Here is a 16,437-nt window from a genome sequence, read left to right on the forward strand (position 1 = left end):
TCCCTCTTCTTAATTCTATATCTATCTGAGTTTGCAGCCGCTGCCTTGTAATATGAGTAATGACTAGCAGTCTACCTCAAGCTGCTCCTCAAATGGAGTATTTTTACTGTCCCACAGGGTAAGGAACAGCAGAGTTACTCCACACTGAAAGCCAGGGGAACAAGTGTGACAGTCTCCAACCTGAAACCTGGAACTCGTTATGTATTTCAGGTTCGAGCTCGTACATCAGCTGGGTGTGGCCGATTCAGCCAGACTGTAGAGATTGAAACTGGGAAATCAGGTATGTGCAGCGCGGGCTCCCAAACAATAGATTGGTCAAATCTTTGTTAAGCGTGTAAAGTGGTGATTGCCCATCAGGACTCCTCTTAGGGGGGTGGAGGGGTAGATTTTTCTGAATGTGCACTTGGGTGTGTTGGATCTCATATACTCTCCATTACAAGGACCACCTACTTCCACCTCCATAACAGCGCCAACCCTCCTGTCTGTTGCTGAAACCCTCATTCGCGCCTTTGCCACATCCAGACTTGACTATTCCAATGCTCTCCTGGCCGCCCTCCATTCCCTCCACACTCCGTAAACTTCTGCTCATCCAAAACTCACTGCTGTTTTCATATCCTACATCAAGTTCCACACTTCAGGTGAGGCTTCATATATACCTGGGGGAGAAGGGAATGGAGGGTGGGAAGAGGTAATTAGAGTGGGAGGAGGCTCGTGTGGAGTATAAACACTGGCATAGTCCAGTCGGGCTCAATGGCCTGTTTCTGTGCTGCAGATTCTGTGTTACTTTATGGAATTCTGTCCTGATTGGGAGTAAATGTAGGCCAATCTCCCAATGTCTTAAATTTAAAATTCTTATCCTTGTGTATAAAACCCTATATGGAGTCATCTCTCCCTATCTCTGTAACCTCCTCTATTCCGCCTCCCTCTCTCTATTCCTCTGACTCTGACCTTGTACATTCCCCCCTCCCTTTGCCCCACCGTCGGCAGCTGTGCCTTTAGCTGCCTCGGCCGCATGCTCTGAGATTCACTCTCTAAACCGCTCCACCTCCATCTCTTCCTTTAAGACCCTCCTTAAAACCCACCTCTTTGACCAAGTCTGTGGCCGCTCCTCCTAATATCTCCTTCTTTGGCTTGATGTCAGTGTTTTTCCTCATGCCTCTGTGAAGCTCTTTGGAGCATTTTCAATGTCTATAACTTGCTATATCAATGCAAGTTGCCATTGTTCTTGCCTGGAATCCGCAAATACAGGAAAATTGGGTGTAGAGGAATATTTGCCCCTAACAGAGCCCAGCACGAATAGAGCACAGCCTACTGACAGAGCCCAGCACTAATAGAGCACAGTCTACTAACAGAGCCCAGCACTAATAGAGCACAGCCTACTGACAGAGCACAGCACTATTAGAGCACAGTCTACTAACAGAGCCCAGCACTAATAGAGCACAGCCTACTGACAGAGCACAGCACTAATAGAGCACAGCCTACTGACAGAGCCCAGCACTAATAGAGCACAGCCTACTGACAGAGCCCAGCACTAATAGAGCACAGCCTACTGACAGAGCCCAGCACTATTAGAGCACAGCCTACTAACAGAGCCCAGCACTAATAGAGCACAGCCTACTGACAGAGCCCAGCACTAATAGAGCACAGCCTACTGACAGAGCCCAGCACTAATAGAGCACAGCCTACTGACAGAGCCCAGCACTATTAGAGCACAGTCTACTGACAGAGCCCAGCACTAATAGAGCACAGCCTACTGACAGAGCCCAGCACTAATAGAGCACAGCCTACTAACAGAGCCCAGCACTAATAGAGCACAGCCTACTGACAGAGCCCAGCACTAATAGAGCACAGCCTACTGACAGAGCCCAGCACTAATAGAGCACAGCCTACTGACAGAGCCCAGCACTAATAGAGCACAGCACTAACAGAGCCCAGCACTAATAGAGCACAGCCTACTGACAGAGCCCAGCACTAATAGAGCACAGCACTAACAGAGCCCAGCACTAACAGAGCACAGCCTACTAACAGAGCCCAGCACTAATAGAGCACAGCCTACTGACAGAGCCCAGCACTAATAGCGCACAGCCTACTGACAGAGCCCAGCACTAATAGAGCACAGCCTACTGACAGAGCCCAGCACTAATAGAGCACAGCACTAACAGAGCCCAGCACTAACAGAGCACAGCCTACTGACAGAGCCCAGCACTAATAGAGCACAGCCTACTGACAGAGCCCAGCACTAATAGAGCACAGCCTACTGACAGAGCCCAGCACTAATGGAGCACACTCCCCCTAACAGAGCCCAGCACTATTCGAGCACAGCCTACTGACAGAGCCCAGCACTAATAGAGCACAGCCTACTGACAGAGCCCAGCACTAATAGAGCACAGTCTACTAACAGAGCCATTTAAGTGAATGGACGCAGGATTAGGTGAGTTCCCTTTTGGGTGTGCACTCCTCCCTCCCTGATTACCTGGTCGATGTGCTGTGCCCAGGTGCAGCACCAAGAAAATCTACCCTGGGGGTCTCAGTATCAGAAGCCTCTTTAGGCCGTGTGTTGACAGGCTGTTCAATGATAAGGGGCCGTGGAAACAAACTCAATTCTGCCCTCACTCAATATCCATACGTGTGCATTGTCTAGTAGCAATCTGTGGCTAGTGCATGTTCTTGAGAGTCCTGTCTGATTTCACCTCTTCCGCCTTGTCAGGACGAGCTGAGGTGAATTCGAGATTTATCACCGCACTTCCCCAAGAGAACTTTCTTTCATTGATTAATTTTAAAGAGGGAAAGTGAGAGACACACTGCCGATACCAGAGATAATGCACACATTCTACCCTTGGATAAGTCTGATTGACTGAAGAGAATACAAAAACAAGCATTGTCTCTGTTGGTGTCACAAAGTGCAAGTTATGGGCTGCACATTTGAGGTCACCATAGTAACCAAAGGGGCAATAGTTTCAACCCTCAGTTGTGATTAAACATCTGCATAAAATCTATCAGAAGTGTCTCGAAACTATTTAACTTGCATGAAAATTGAGATGTCGACTTCAAATGCATTTTCTGATTAATAATGGTCTCCATGGCAACCATCATAGAAACGACATATAACTGGAAATTGGCTCCATATCTCATGTGTCTCAATCACAGGTTATTAAAGGAAAATATCAGGTTGTTCATTTATTTTAATGATGCTTAATCATAGAGAGTAGGAATAAAATCCAAAAGTAGGTTCTGGTGGGACATCTTATTACATCAACAGTGTTTCTATCTCTCTCTTTTAGTGTCTCTCCGATATGATACCACCACCATAATCTGGATCTGTTTTGCTTTGGTGACTGGGCTCATCGTTCTCCTGGCAATGTTTATCTGCAAGAAAAGGTAAAAGTAATGCAATAACACAGTAACCTTTTGGATAGGAGACCATTGATCCATCAAGCCTACCCATCAGTTTGCTTATTGTGATTCAGGCAACCTTGGTGCAGAATTGGCCCTGTACCATTCTGAAACAGGCCTTGTATGCAAGAGCAACCTGAGTTAACTCACCTGTTGACCTCTCAGAATGTACCTGTCGACTGCTTGGTATTTCCCCAAACAATTTCATGCTTAAAAATGATACTTATGGATGGTGAAAGCCATTCGGCCCATCTTAATTCATCCATCCTGAACCATTGTACACTTCCCCCATTGCTGTTTTTAGTTGTTTCTTAAATACATCCAGAGTGTTCACTTCAATCTCTCCATTTGGAAGTCCATCCCAAGTGTCGATTACTCTCTGTGTGAAAAAGGACTTCCTGACATCAGTCCTAAAGTTACCTTTTACTAGTTTGACCCTGTGACCCCTTGTCCTACTCACACAGTTTAATTTAAAGTAATATTCAAGACAAATCTTTTGCATTCCTTCAGTGATCTTATATTGATCGATAAGATCACCTCCCAAACCCTTCCTTTCTAGCTTGTAAAGCCCAAGTCTCTCCAGTCCCCCCTCATAACTCAGACCCCTGACCCTGGGGATCAGCCTCCATGACCTTCTCTGCACTGCCTCCGGTGCTTGAAGGTCTCCCTTGATTCTTAGCAAGCAGAACTGGATGCAGTTTTCAGGGTGCCGTCTGACCAGAGCCCTGAGCAGGTTGATCACTGCCTCCTCTGACTTATGATGTGGAGATGCCAGTGATGGACTGGGGTGGACAAATGTAAGGAATCTTACAACACCAGGTTATAGTCCAACAGTTTTATTTGAAAATCACAAGCTTTCGGAGCTTTCCTCCTTTATCAGGTGAGTGAGGTTCACTCACCTGACGAAGGAGGTAAGCTCCGAAAGCTTGTAAGATTGCTTACATTTGTCCTCTGACTTATATTCTACTGTTTTGACTGGAGTTCGACATCCTATTGGTTTTGTCGATTGTGGCTTTGGACTGGTTGGGCATGTTGAACGTTGAGTTTACTAAGAATCCTGGGTATCTTTCAGCTTCATCTATAGCTCTTTCAGGAACTTAGGAACAGGAGTAGGCCATTCAGCCCCTCGAGCCTGTTCCGCTAAAGTATTCATGTTGCCCATTTTACATTTTACGCTCGTCTGCATTAAATTTCATCTGCCATTCTTCGGCCCAATCATATATTCAGTTTAACCCATTCTGTAATCTCTGGGTTGCCTCTTTCAATTCTACTGTCCCTGCAAATCAGAGGGAAGGACCAACATCAGCCGTTCCATGCTGCAGTGCACAAACCCATTGAACATTCAAGAAAAACAATAAACATAACACTAAAAGCTCTGAGCAGCCTTATTTACAAAGAAGTGCAACCATAAAGTGATTAAAAGCAAACATTGCAGTCATTTAATATCGTATTTTGATAAATGAAGGCTTGTGATGCAACGAGAAGACTCATCAATTCACAAATAAAATGGAGCTGATCTCTGTATCACAGTACATTCTCCATTGGAGAAATGGATCATTTCACTGCGTTGAATGGTGATATTTCACACCAAGTGAGTTATGTCTGGATAGCTGACATGTGTACACACCATTGCAGAAATGATTTAAAGGCTGAGCAGAGGTTATTGGGATCATTGTCTCACTCAATGTAAACAAAATATGTCACCAGTGACAGCCAATTCCAAACATCTTGTGGGAAAAAAAGGCTCCTGGTCTACTTGAACATTATTAAGTAGTCAAAGGCTGTCTATGTGTTAGTGTCAATCACCGGGCACAAATAAATCTTTGGGAGTTTTTCTATATTTGTCGGTAGCGGATCAACCGTCCATTTTACACCCTCACCAAAGGTGAAAGTTCTGCCCCATGACTTGGTGGCGAGGGAGGGGGATAGAATCACCGCTGTGTCCAATTCTGCCAATGTATCCTCACATAAAGTCCACTCACGCACTTACAGAGGTCACTGGGAAGCAATCACAAGCAGAAAACCTAGCTCATTTTTCTCCTTCCTAACTTAAGGATATTATATTTGAAGCAGAGAAAGATACAGGGATAGGGCAGAGGGATTAGTTTGGGATTGATACAGGACAATGGGGAGAGAGTGGGGCAATGGGATTAGTTTGGGATTGATATAGTGCAATGGGGAGAGAGCGGAGCAGTAGGATTAGTATGGGATTGATATAGTGCAATGGGGAGAGAGCGGAGCAGTAGGATTAGTGTGGGATTGATATAGTGCAATGGGGAGAGAGCGGAGCAGTAGGATTAGTGTGGGATTGATATAGTGCAATGGGGAGAGAGTGGGGCAGTTGGATTAGTGTGGGATTGACATAGTGCAATGGGGAGAGAGCGGAGCAGTAGGATTAGTGTGGGATTGATATAGTGCAATGGGGAGAGAGCGGGGCAGTGGGATTAGTGTGGGATTGATATAGTGCAATGGGGAGAGAGTGGGGCAGTGGGATTAGTGTGGGATTAATACGGGGCTATGAGGTGTAAGCGAGGAAGTGGGATTAGTTTTGGCGTAATACAGAGCAATGGGCAAATGGGATTAGTTTGCAATTGCTCTGGCAAAGAGCTGGCACAGACATGATGGGCCAAATAACTTCCTTCTGTGTTGTAAATCTCAACGGTTCTGTGATTCTAAGTACATTGAGTGGGTAATGAAAGAAATAACTTGCATTTATATAGTGTCTTTCACAACCTTAGGACATCCCAAAGTGCTTTGCAGCCAATGAAGTACTTTTAACGTGTAATCACACAGTTGTAATGTAGTAAGCAATTTGCACAAAGCAAGCTCCCATTAACAATGAGATAATGAGCAGATAATCTGTTTTTAGTGATGTTGGTTGAGGGATAAATATTGGCCAGGACACTGGGGAGAACTCCTCTGTTCTTCATCGAATAGTGCCATCTTTTACATCCACCTGAGAGGACAGAAGCCTGTTTAATGTCTCACCGTCAAAGACGACATCTCTGACAGCGCAGCACTCCCTCAGAACTGCACTGGAGCGTCAGCCTGGATTTTGTGCTCAAAGTCTCTGGAATGGGGCTTGAACCCACAATCTTCTGATTTAGAGATGAGTGTGTGACCACTGAGCCACAGCTGGCACCTTGTAACCCTTGCTCACTGCTCTAAGTAAGATCAGCTGACTCAGAACACGTGAACCACTGGGCACAAGTTGGCTGTATTATCACAGGTAGACTATTGTGATATCACAAACATCACTCTCCCCTCACAGAAAGGAGCTGACTCCTTTCTAATGGTTGTAACTCAAAATATTCCATTCCCGTCCCCCAAGTTAACTTTGTGGATAAATATACCATGTAGTATTGACTAGGGAAGGTCAGTGGCTTCTGGAGATGGGGGAGGGGTGGGGGGTAACCAGAGAGGAAATTAGAGGAGGAAAAATAAACTTAGACAATGGAAAAAACAAAAGCAAAAGCAACTTTAATGCATTTATTTAAATGCAGGAGCAGATATGAAATATGATTGTATTTGGCAAACTTTGCCGGGAATGAGTGGAACTGAGTCTCTCGAGAACACTATATGTCTGCATACACTGTGCAGACCCCAGTCACATTGAGGTCTGCATTCATAGAGGATTCTGTTCATGCCGCAATGTAGAGTTAAATAGATCAACACTAACTGCCAGCAGGTTTAGGGAACTTGCAGCTCCATCTTGTTTTCAGCTAACCCGAAAATGAAATGTTAGTGATTTAAGTGGAAGCTAGATAAACACATGAGGAAGAAAGGAACAGAAGGATATGCTGATAGTGTTAGATAAAGAGGGGTGGGAGGAGGCTCGTGTGGAGCATAAACACCGGCATGGACCAGTTGGGCCAAATGGCCTGTTACTGTGCTGTACATTCTGTGTAGAATCATAGAATCGTTATTTTTTTTTTATTCGTTCATGGGATGTTGGCGTCGCTGGCGAGGCCAGTATTTATTGCCCATCCCTAATTGCCCGTGAAAAGGTGGTGGTGAGCCGCCTTCTTGAACTGCTGCAGTCCGTGTGGTGAAGGTTCTCCCACAGTGCTGTTAGGAAGGGAGTTCCAGGATTTTGACCCAGCAACCATAGGCCAGTCAGTTTAAGCTCAGTGGCGGGGAAACTTTTAGAAACAATAATCTGGGACAGAATTAACAGTCACTTGGACGAGGGTGGATTGATTAAGGAAAGCCAGCATGGATTTGTTAAAGGCAAATCGTGTTTGACTAACCTGATTGAGTTTTTTGATGAGGTAACAGAGAGGATAGATGAGAGCAATGCGGTTGATGTGGTCTACATGGACTTTCAAAAGGCGTTTGATAAAGTGCCACATGGTAGGCTTATCATCAAGATTGTGGCCCATGGGTTAAAGGGGGCAGTAGCAACATGGATACAGAATTGGCTAAAGAACAGGAAACAGAGAGTAGTGGTGAACGGTTGTTTTTCGGACTGGAGGGAGGTGTACAGTGGTGTTCCCAAGGGGTCGGTGCTGGGACCACTGCTTTTCTTGACATATATTAATGACATGGACTTGGGTGTACAGGGCACAATTTCAAAATCTGCAGATGACACAAAACTTGGAAGGGTAGTAAACAGTGAGGAGGATAGTGATAGACCTCAAGAGGATATAGACAGGCTGGTGGCACAGGCGGACATGTGGCAGATTAAATTTAACGCAGAAAAATGCAAAGTGATACATTTTGGTAGGAAGAATGAGGAGAGGCAATATAAACCAAAGGGCACAACTCTAAAAGGGGTACAGGAACAGAGAGACCTGGGGGTATATGTGCACAAATCGTTGAAGGTGGCAGGGCAGGTTGAGAAAGTGGTTAAAAAGGCATACGGGATCCTGGGCTTTTTAAATAGAGGCATAGAGTACAAAAGTATGGAAGTCATGATGAACCTTTAAAACACATTGGTTCGGTCACAACTGGAGTATTGTGTCCAGTTCTGGGCACCACACTTCAGGAAAGATGTGAAAGCCTTAGAGAGGATGCAGAAAAGATTTACTAGAATGATTCCAGGGATGAGGGATGTCAGTTACGTGGATAGACTGGAGAAGCTGGGTTGTTCTCCTTGGAACAGAGATGGTTGCGAGGAGATTTGATGGAGGTATTCAAAATCATGAAGGATCTAGACAGAGTAGATAGAGAGAAACTGTTCCCATTGGCGGAAGGGTCAAAGACCAGAGAACATAGATTCAAGGCGATTGGCAAAAGAACCAAAGGTGACATGAGGAAAAACATTTTTACACAGTGAGTGGTTAGGATCTGGAATGCACTGCCCAGGGGGTTGGTGGAGGCAGATTCAATCATGGCCTTCAAAAGGGAACTGGATAAGTACTTGAAAGGAAAATAACTTGCAGAGCTACGGGGGTAGGGCGGGGGAGTGGGACTCGCTGGATTGCTCTTGCATAGAGCCGGCGCGGACTCGATGGGCTGAATGGCCTCCTTCCGTGCAGTAACCTTTCTATGATTCTATGATTCTATAATATAATAATACAGCACAGAAGCAGGATATTTGGCCCTACATGCCTGTACCAGCTCTTTGAAAGAGCTACCCAATTAATCCCATTCCCCTGCTCTTTCCCCAGAGCCCTGCATATTTTTTCCCTTCAAGTATTTATCCAATTCCCTTTTGAGAGTTATTATTGAATCTGCTTCCACCGTCCTTTCAAGCAGTGCATTCCAGATCATAACAACTCGCTGCGTAAAAAAGATTCTGCTCACCTCGCCTCTGGTTCTTTTGCCAATTACTTTAAATTTGTGTCCTCTGGTTACCGACCCTTCTGCCACTGGAAACTTATTTACTCTATCAAAACCCTTCATGATTTTGAACACCTCTATCAAATCTCCCCTTCACCTTCTCTGCTTTAAGTTGAACAACCCCAGCTTCTCCAGTCTCTCTGCGTAACTGAAGTCCCTCATCCCTGGTACCATTTTAGTAAATCTCTTCTACACCCTCTCTAAGGCCTTGACATCCTTCCCAAAGTGTGGTGCCCAGAATTGAACATAATACTCTGGCTGGGGCCTAAACAGTGATATAAAAAAACTACCAAAACATCTGGAATAGCTTTATTAGTTGTAAGATTAGCCCTGTTACTTAATTAAACTCAATTTTTATATAAAATTTACTGTTTGTATTTCTGTCACTTTCCCAATTTTGTCCTTATTTTCTGCCTTTTTTTACTTTCACTCTATTCTACTGAATCTGCCACTGTTCCACCTATCCTGACCAGTTTTAAGTTTAAAATGTTTAACGTAATTTCCTACTGCCTCGCTCTCCACTCTAAGCTGGAACAACGGCTTTTAAAGAATTGTTTTATTGGCTGAAACCTTTGTTGCTGAGAAAAAGATTGACCTAGTTACAACAAGGATGAAAACATTGGATCCAAATTAGACAGCGCTCCTGCTGCCAAACAGCAGGAATAATGAACCGTCAGGAAGTTTGCTTTAGCCAGGACTATAACAGAGCCAAGAGTGCATTAATATCACCCAGGTATTTATTGGAAGTGATTTTCAACTCTCCAGAAGGTCTTGACTTGAAAACAGTGACTAAGAGTAAACCTGATGCTCGGTATAGGACCCATAATTGTCAGATTTAATAACCTGACAGCCCCTAGTTTAAATTTCCAGTTCTATGACTAGTCTTTAAACATTACGAGAGCACCAGTATATGTTATTAGTACTACACTGTGGGCTTAGCACTAACTGCCAGGAGCAGGAACAGGCTGACAGCTTCAAGCTTTTATTATATTTATATTGTGCTCCAATTCCAATTCTGGCCTCTTGCGCATCCCTGATTTTAATCGCTCCACCATTGGTGGCCGTGTCTTCAGTTGCCTGGGCCCTAAGCTCTGGAATTCCCTCCCTAAACCTCTCTGCCTCTCTACCTCGCTCTCCTCCTTCAAGTTGGTCCTTAAAACCAACCTGTCTTAATATCTTTTTATGTGGCTCGGTGTCAAATTTTGTCTGCTAAAGCTCTTGTGAAGCGCCTTGGGACATTTTTATTACTTTAAAGGCGCTATATAAATGCAAGTTATTGTTGCTGTGTGACAGATGTAGAAATGTGTACCAACATTGAGACATTATTAAAACGTGCTGTTTCAGAGAATTTAACTATGTAGAATAAATAGAAGTTACAACAGTGATTGTTCTAGAGCATAGGTACAGTAGAAAATTAGTCTCCACTCTTTTATGTCTGAATATATAATGTATAAGTGCAATAATAAATGTCAAAAATGTACTCAATGATCTCAGCCTTGCCCATAAAAGTAATATATTCCTTACTTCATTCTTGATACAAGGAATTGTGCTGAAAAATTTGCAAAACCCACAACCATGAACCTAAAAATTAAGACAAAGTGAAACTTCTTGCCAGATGAGTATAGAATTGAAGATGGAAGCTTTGGCTGATTCGAGGCTACAGCTCTTCACACACTGATTCCTACTGAGCAATTCCCATCGTCTTCCTCTATAAAGGGAGGGGATCGCCAGCATTCTTAGCATCCCCAAGATTTATCTTATATTTGTTCTTGGAATATGGGTGACACTGGCATGGCCGGCATTTATTGCCCATTCCTAGGTGCCCTGAGGGCATTGGGTCAATCACATAGTGTGGGACTGGAGTCACACATAAACCAGAGTGGGTAGAGGGAGGCAGGTTCCCTTCCCTGAAGGACAATAGTGAGCCAGTCGAACTTATTACAACAATACCTCAGCTTTTCTGGTCATTTTCTAGTGGCAGCCAATAAATTACCAGATTTTTAAAATTCACTTTCATAATGTGCCATGGTGGGATTTGAAATCCTGACCTGCTGGTTGCCAATCTTGTATCATTAAAAATTGGGCTACTCTACCCTGTTGTCCATGTGTGACTCCCTCCAGGAATAAAAGCTCCATCAAATGCTAAAAAATGTGGATAACTTTTGTTCTCCGCCCTCCGTCTGTATAGGCTGACTGTCACAGATTGATAACTAACTTTCTCTGCAGAATTTGAAAACTGCCTCACACGTGGATATGTGGTTTAGTGAACTGAAAATGGGACAGGTTCTATAATGGGCAGTGATCCGCACGGCCAGATTACCGCCCGTGTGCTGAAGATAGAAATTCACCCCAGTGTCCACCAATGCAGATGTTCAGTCACGGGCCACAGATCCAGCTGGGTTTTCTCTAAAGTGACTCAGTGAATGAAGATTATATTTTATAGACATGAAACCAGGTGGAGGGAGGAGGTCAGCCACAAGGCTGTCAAGAACTTTCCTTTTTTATGGTGTGTGTTTGCTATCTTTGATACATGATTCATTTTTTTTACTGCTGGCTGCAAGAATTAATGAACGTTAGAAAGTTTTTGCAGAAAGCTAATCGGTCTTGAAAACCACCGGCATGATTTTGGACTGGTCCAAATGCCAGTTCATTGATAGAGTATGTAATAGTTACCCAAGAGATGAAATCTTAATCTCTCTGGGCTAGGTTTTCATGTAGGACATTGTTCTAAACTGAGGGTCCCTCTCGTTGTAACTGTGGCTTTACTGTAATGTATTTTTCTTGCAGAAGGTGTGGGTACAGTAAAGCATTTCAGGATCCCGATGAAGAAAAGATGTATTACCAAAATGGACACCGTAAGTACCACGAGCAGTAATGTTCAGTTGATTGTAAAGTTGAAATGAGCCCATGGAGAATTAATTGCCTTCTACATTTATTATAATTTTCCATTTAATGAATGCTGTGAATATTACCCAACGCTTTCATTTCTTCTGGTGAAGATATTGAGAACAGAAATCTACAGATTAAACCATGTCTGCAAGACGAGGGGGCATAGGTACAAACAAATAAAAGGCGAGCTCAGGACTGATGTCAGGAAGCACCTCGTCACATACAGAGTGATTAATACCTGAAATGGCCTCTGGGTAGGAGAGTGGACGCAAAAATTCTGGAATCATTCAAGAAAGAACTTGCATTTATATAGCACCTTTCACGCCCATTCAGGATGTCCCAAACTGCTTTACAGCCAATAAAGTACCTTTGTAGTGTAGTGACTGTGATAATATAGGGAAATGTGGCAGCAAATTTATGCACAGCAAGAATTTGACGTGATACAGAACCAGTTTCTACCCCTGAGGGGTAAAAGACCCACTTGCCTAAAAAAACAGCCATGGACAACAAAAGAGTTAAGGGACAACATAAATCTAAAAGAAAAAGCATACAAAAATGCAAAAAATAGCACAGATCTTGGCGATTGGGAGAGATACAAAGAACAGAAAAGGGTGACAAAATAGATAGTAAGAGCTACAAAAAGGGAGTATGAAAAGAAACTTGCAAGGGATATCAAAATCAACACAAACATTTTTAAAATTATATTAGGAACAAGATGGTGGTCAAGAGCAATGTGGACTCCTTAAAAACTGATATAGGTGATACTGTAAATGAAAATAAGGAAATGACAGACATGCTAAATAATTACTTTGTGTCAGTATTTACAGAAGAGGAAGAGGATAGCATGCCGGACACCCCAAGGATACTAATTTTGAATCAGGAACGGGGACTTACCATAGTTTATGTAAGCAAATTAATAATAATGAAGAAAATAATGGCACTAAAGAGTGACAAATCCCCAGGAACAGATGGTTTCCATCCTAGGGTTTTAAAGGAAGTAGGTGAGCACATTGCAGCTGCCCTAATTATAATCTTCCAAACTTCTCTCGATTCAGGAACTGTTCCTTTAGATTGGAAAATTGCACATGTCACTCCGCTATTTAAGAAAAGTGAGAGGGGGAAACCAGGGAATTATAGACCAGTTAGTCTAACATCTGTTGTTGGAAAATTACTGGAGTCCATAATTAAGGATAGAATGACTGAACACCTTGAAAATTTTCAGCTGATCAGAGAGAGCCAGCATGGATTTGTAAAGGGTAGGTCATGGCTGACAAACCTAATTGAATTTTTTGAAGAGGTGACTAAAGTAGTGGACAGGGGAATGTCTATGGATGTTGTTTATATGGACTTCCAGAAGGTATTCAATAAAGTCCCTCATAAGAGACTGTTAACTAAAATTAAAACTCATGGCATTGAGGGCAAATTATTGACCTGGTTAAGAAATTGGCTGAGTGGCAGAAGGCAGAGAGTGGGGATAATGGGCAGGTACTCAAATTGGCAGGATGTGACTAGTGGTGTCCCACAGGGATCTGTATTAGGGCCTCAACTATTCACTGTATTTATTAACTACTTAGATGACGGGACAGAGAGCCACATATCCAAGTTTGCCGATGACACAAAGACAGGTAGCATTGTAAGTCGTGTAGATGGAAGCATAAAATTACAGAGAGATATTAATACATTAAGCGAATGGGCAAAACTGTGGCAAATGGATTTCAATGTAGGCAAGTGTGAGGTCATCCACTTTGGACCTAAAAAGGATAGATCAGAGTACTTTCTAAATGGTGAAAAACTTGAAACAGTGGAGGTCCAAAGAAACTTAGAGGTCCATGTACATAGATCATTAAAATGTCATGGACAGGTGCAGAAAATAATCAAAAAGGCTAATGGAATGCTGGCCTTTATATCTGGAGGACTAGAATACAAGGGGGTTGACAAAGCCCTGGTTAGACCACACCTGGAGTACTGTGTTCAGTTCTGGCCACCGCACCTTAGGAAGGATATATTGGCCTTGGAGGGATTGCAGCGTAGATTTACTAGAATGATACCTGGACTCCAAGGGTTAAATTACAAGGAGAGATTACACAAACTAGGGTTTTATTCCTTGGAATTTAGAAGATTAAGGGGTGATTTGATTGAAATTTTCAAGATATTAAGGGGATCTGATAGGGTAGATAGAGAGAAACTATTTCCGCTGGTTGGGGAGTTGAGGACTAGGGGACATAACCTAAAAATTAGAGCCAGGACTTTCAGGAGTGAAGTTAGGAAACACTTCTACACTTCTAGAAGTTTGGAACTCTCTTCTGTAAACGGCAGTTGATGCTAGGTCAATTGTTAATTTTAAATCTGAGATTAATAGATTTTTGTTATCCAAGGGTATTAGGAATGGGGCTATGGGGGATATATTGAGTTAGGTCACAGATCAGCCATCATCTCATTGAATGGCAGAACAGGCTTGAGGGGCTAAATGGCCTACTCCTGTACACAAACAACATTAAGATAAACAACCAGATGTTGGTTGAGGGAGAATCTTGACCAGAATACAGCTCCTGTTCTTCGAATAGTGCTATCAGATCTTTTACATCCACCTGAAAGGCCAGACAGGTCCTCAGTTTAATATCACATGTCATCTCCAACAGTGCAGTGTTCCTTTCAGCCTAGATTATGTGCGTGTTCCTGGAGGGGAATTTGAACCTACAACCCCCTGATTTAGGGGCAAGAGTGCTGCCTACTGAGCTAAGAGATAACTAGCTCGTGTTGAATGTTTCTATGGTAGGATAGGCAAAAAGACCTCTCTCATCTGTAAAGAAAGAAGAAAGAACTGGTGTTCATATATTGCTCTACAACATCCTTGGGACATTCCAAAGAACTTTGCAACCAGTAGATTAACTGATGTTCAGTGCTTGTTGTTATGGAGGCAAATACAACAGCCAATTTGCACACAGCAAGGTCCCACAAACAGCAAATGAATCAGTGACTACATTTTAGTGGTGTTGGTTGAGGGAGAAATGTTGACCAGGACACCAGGAGAACTTTGATCTTTTTCAAATAGTGCCATGGAATCTTTTACATTTATGTAACTGGCAGACAACTCCTCCAAGAGACAGGAGAGAGTATTTGTCCTGGTAATCTTTAAAATCAGTCTGCACTTCAGATGCCTCATCAGTCCTTGTTTTAAAAACGTAGTTTAAGTTATAACTCCAGTGTAAAGTCTTCCCCAGTGACGTTATACTGCATTCAAGCAATGAAAGGGCTGTGATTGTCAGTGGATCAATAAATCCTTGATTAGCTCTTGTTCGCAGCATGAGAGAGGCACCCTGGCAAATTTGATTTTTTTTTTAGCCAACAGAAAAAACAATCTGAGAAATATTGAGGTATTAAACAGACAAAACACTCAGTGTAAACACAATCATGGCGCAGTACTCAGCCACACAGGTCAGGAATCTCCCATGCTTAACCCCCAGTCTGTGCTGGGCTAGCTGATCTCAGCCAGTGTGGCATTGGAGGCACTATAATTAGGCATGGTATCTCTAGGCAAAGTATGGATAAAAATCGGCCAGCATTCCCTGTCCTGTTGACTATCTGATGAGTCCTGAATGAAAGTGCATGTCGACGTCAGATGAAGACAGAATTGATGCCCCTCTGTGGCTATTGAACTGCCTTCATATTTCATGGCTCCCTTTATTCCACTCCTCTCCTGGAGGCCGTGCTAAAGCTGGTGTACAGTTCCTCAGGCAGCGGAAGTCCTTCAGTACCTCTCCCAAGGGGCCATTCTCCATGTGTGAGCATGCACAGTGACCTGGGCAAATCCCTTCATAATTTTTGAACACATACATCAGATCTCCTCTTAACCTTCTTTGTTCCAATGAAAATAGCCCCATTATCTTATCTACGGGATCATCTTCGTGACGCTCTCCTGCACCCTCTCTGTCACCTTGACATCCAACCATAAGTATGGCACCTAAAACTGGAGACAGTATTCTAACCAATGATCTGTTGGGTGTAGCATTACCTCTCCTTTTGTACTCTATGCTCATAATTATAAAACCTTTTTTTAAAATCTTTATCAACTTTTAAAGATTTGTGTATCTATGTCTCTCTGTTCTCTACTCCTTTTAAAGTTTTAAGTGAATGTCAATCTCCCAACCATTATGTTTATCCTCTGCACATAGGAACAGGAGTAGGTCATTCAGCCCCTCGGGCCTGTACATAAGGACAGGAGTAGGCCATTCAGCACCTCGGGCCTGGACATAGGGACAGGAGTAGGTCATTCAGCCCCTCGGGCCTGGACATAGGGACAGGAGTAGGTCATTCAGCCCCTCGGGCCTGGACATAGGGACAGGAGTAGGTCATTCAACCCCTCGGGCCTTT

General features: G+C 43.3%; 1 protein-coding gene across 2 annotated transcripts in view; it reads left to right on the forward strand.

Moving 5' to 3' along the window:
• Window positions 1–16,437, forward strand: part of LOC137301214 (ephrin type-A receptor 8-like) — a 112,978-nt gene that overhangs the window by 22,446 nt on the left and 74,095 nt on the right. The window contains exons 4-6 of one of the 2 annotated variants that reach the window (XM_067970691.1): window positions 118–280; window positions 3,282–3,378; window positions 11,965–12,032. In XM_067970691.1, coding sequence (XP_067826792.1) covers window positions 118–280; window positions 3,282–3,378; window positions 11,965–12,032 — 328 coding nt within the window. The remainder of the gene's footprint in view (window positions 1–117; window positions 281–3,281; window positions 3,379–11,964; window positions 12,033–16,437) is intronic. The other variant, XM_067970692.1, reaches the window with a different exon arrangement.

The sequence above is a fragment of the Heptranchias perlo genome, chromosome 32 (genome assembly GCF_035084215.1).
Source record: "Heptranchias perlo isolate sHepPer1 chromosome 32, sHepPer1.hap1, whole genome shotgun sequence".
Classification (NCBI taxonomy): Eukaryota; Metazoa; Chordata; class Chondrichthyes; order Hexanchiformes; family Hexanchidae; genus Heptranchias; species Heptranchias perlo.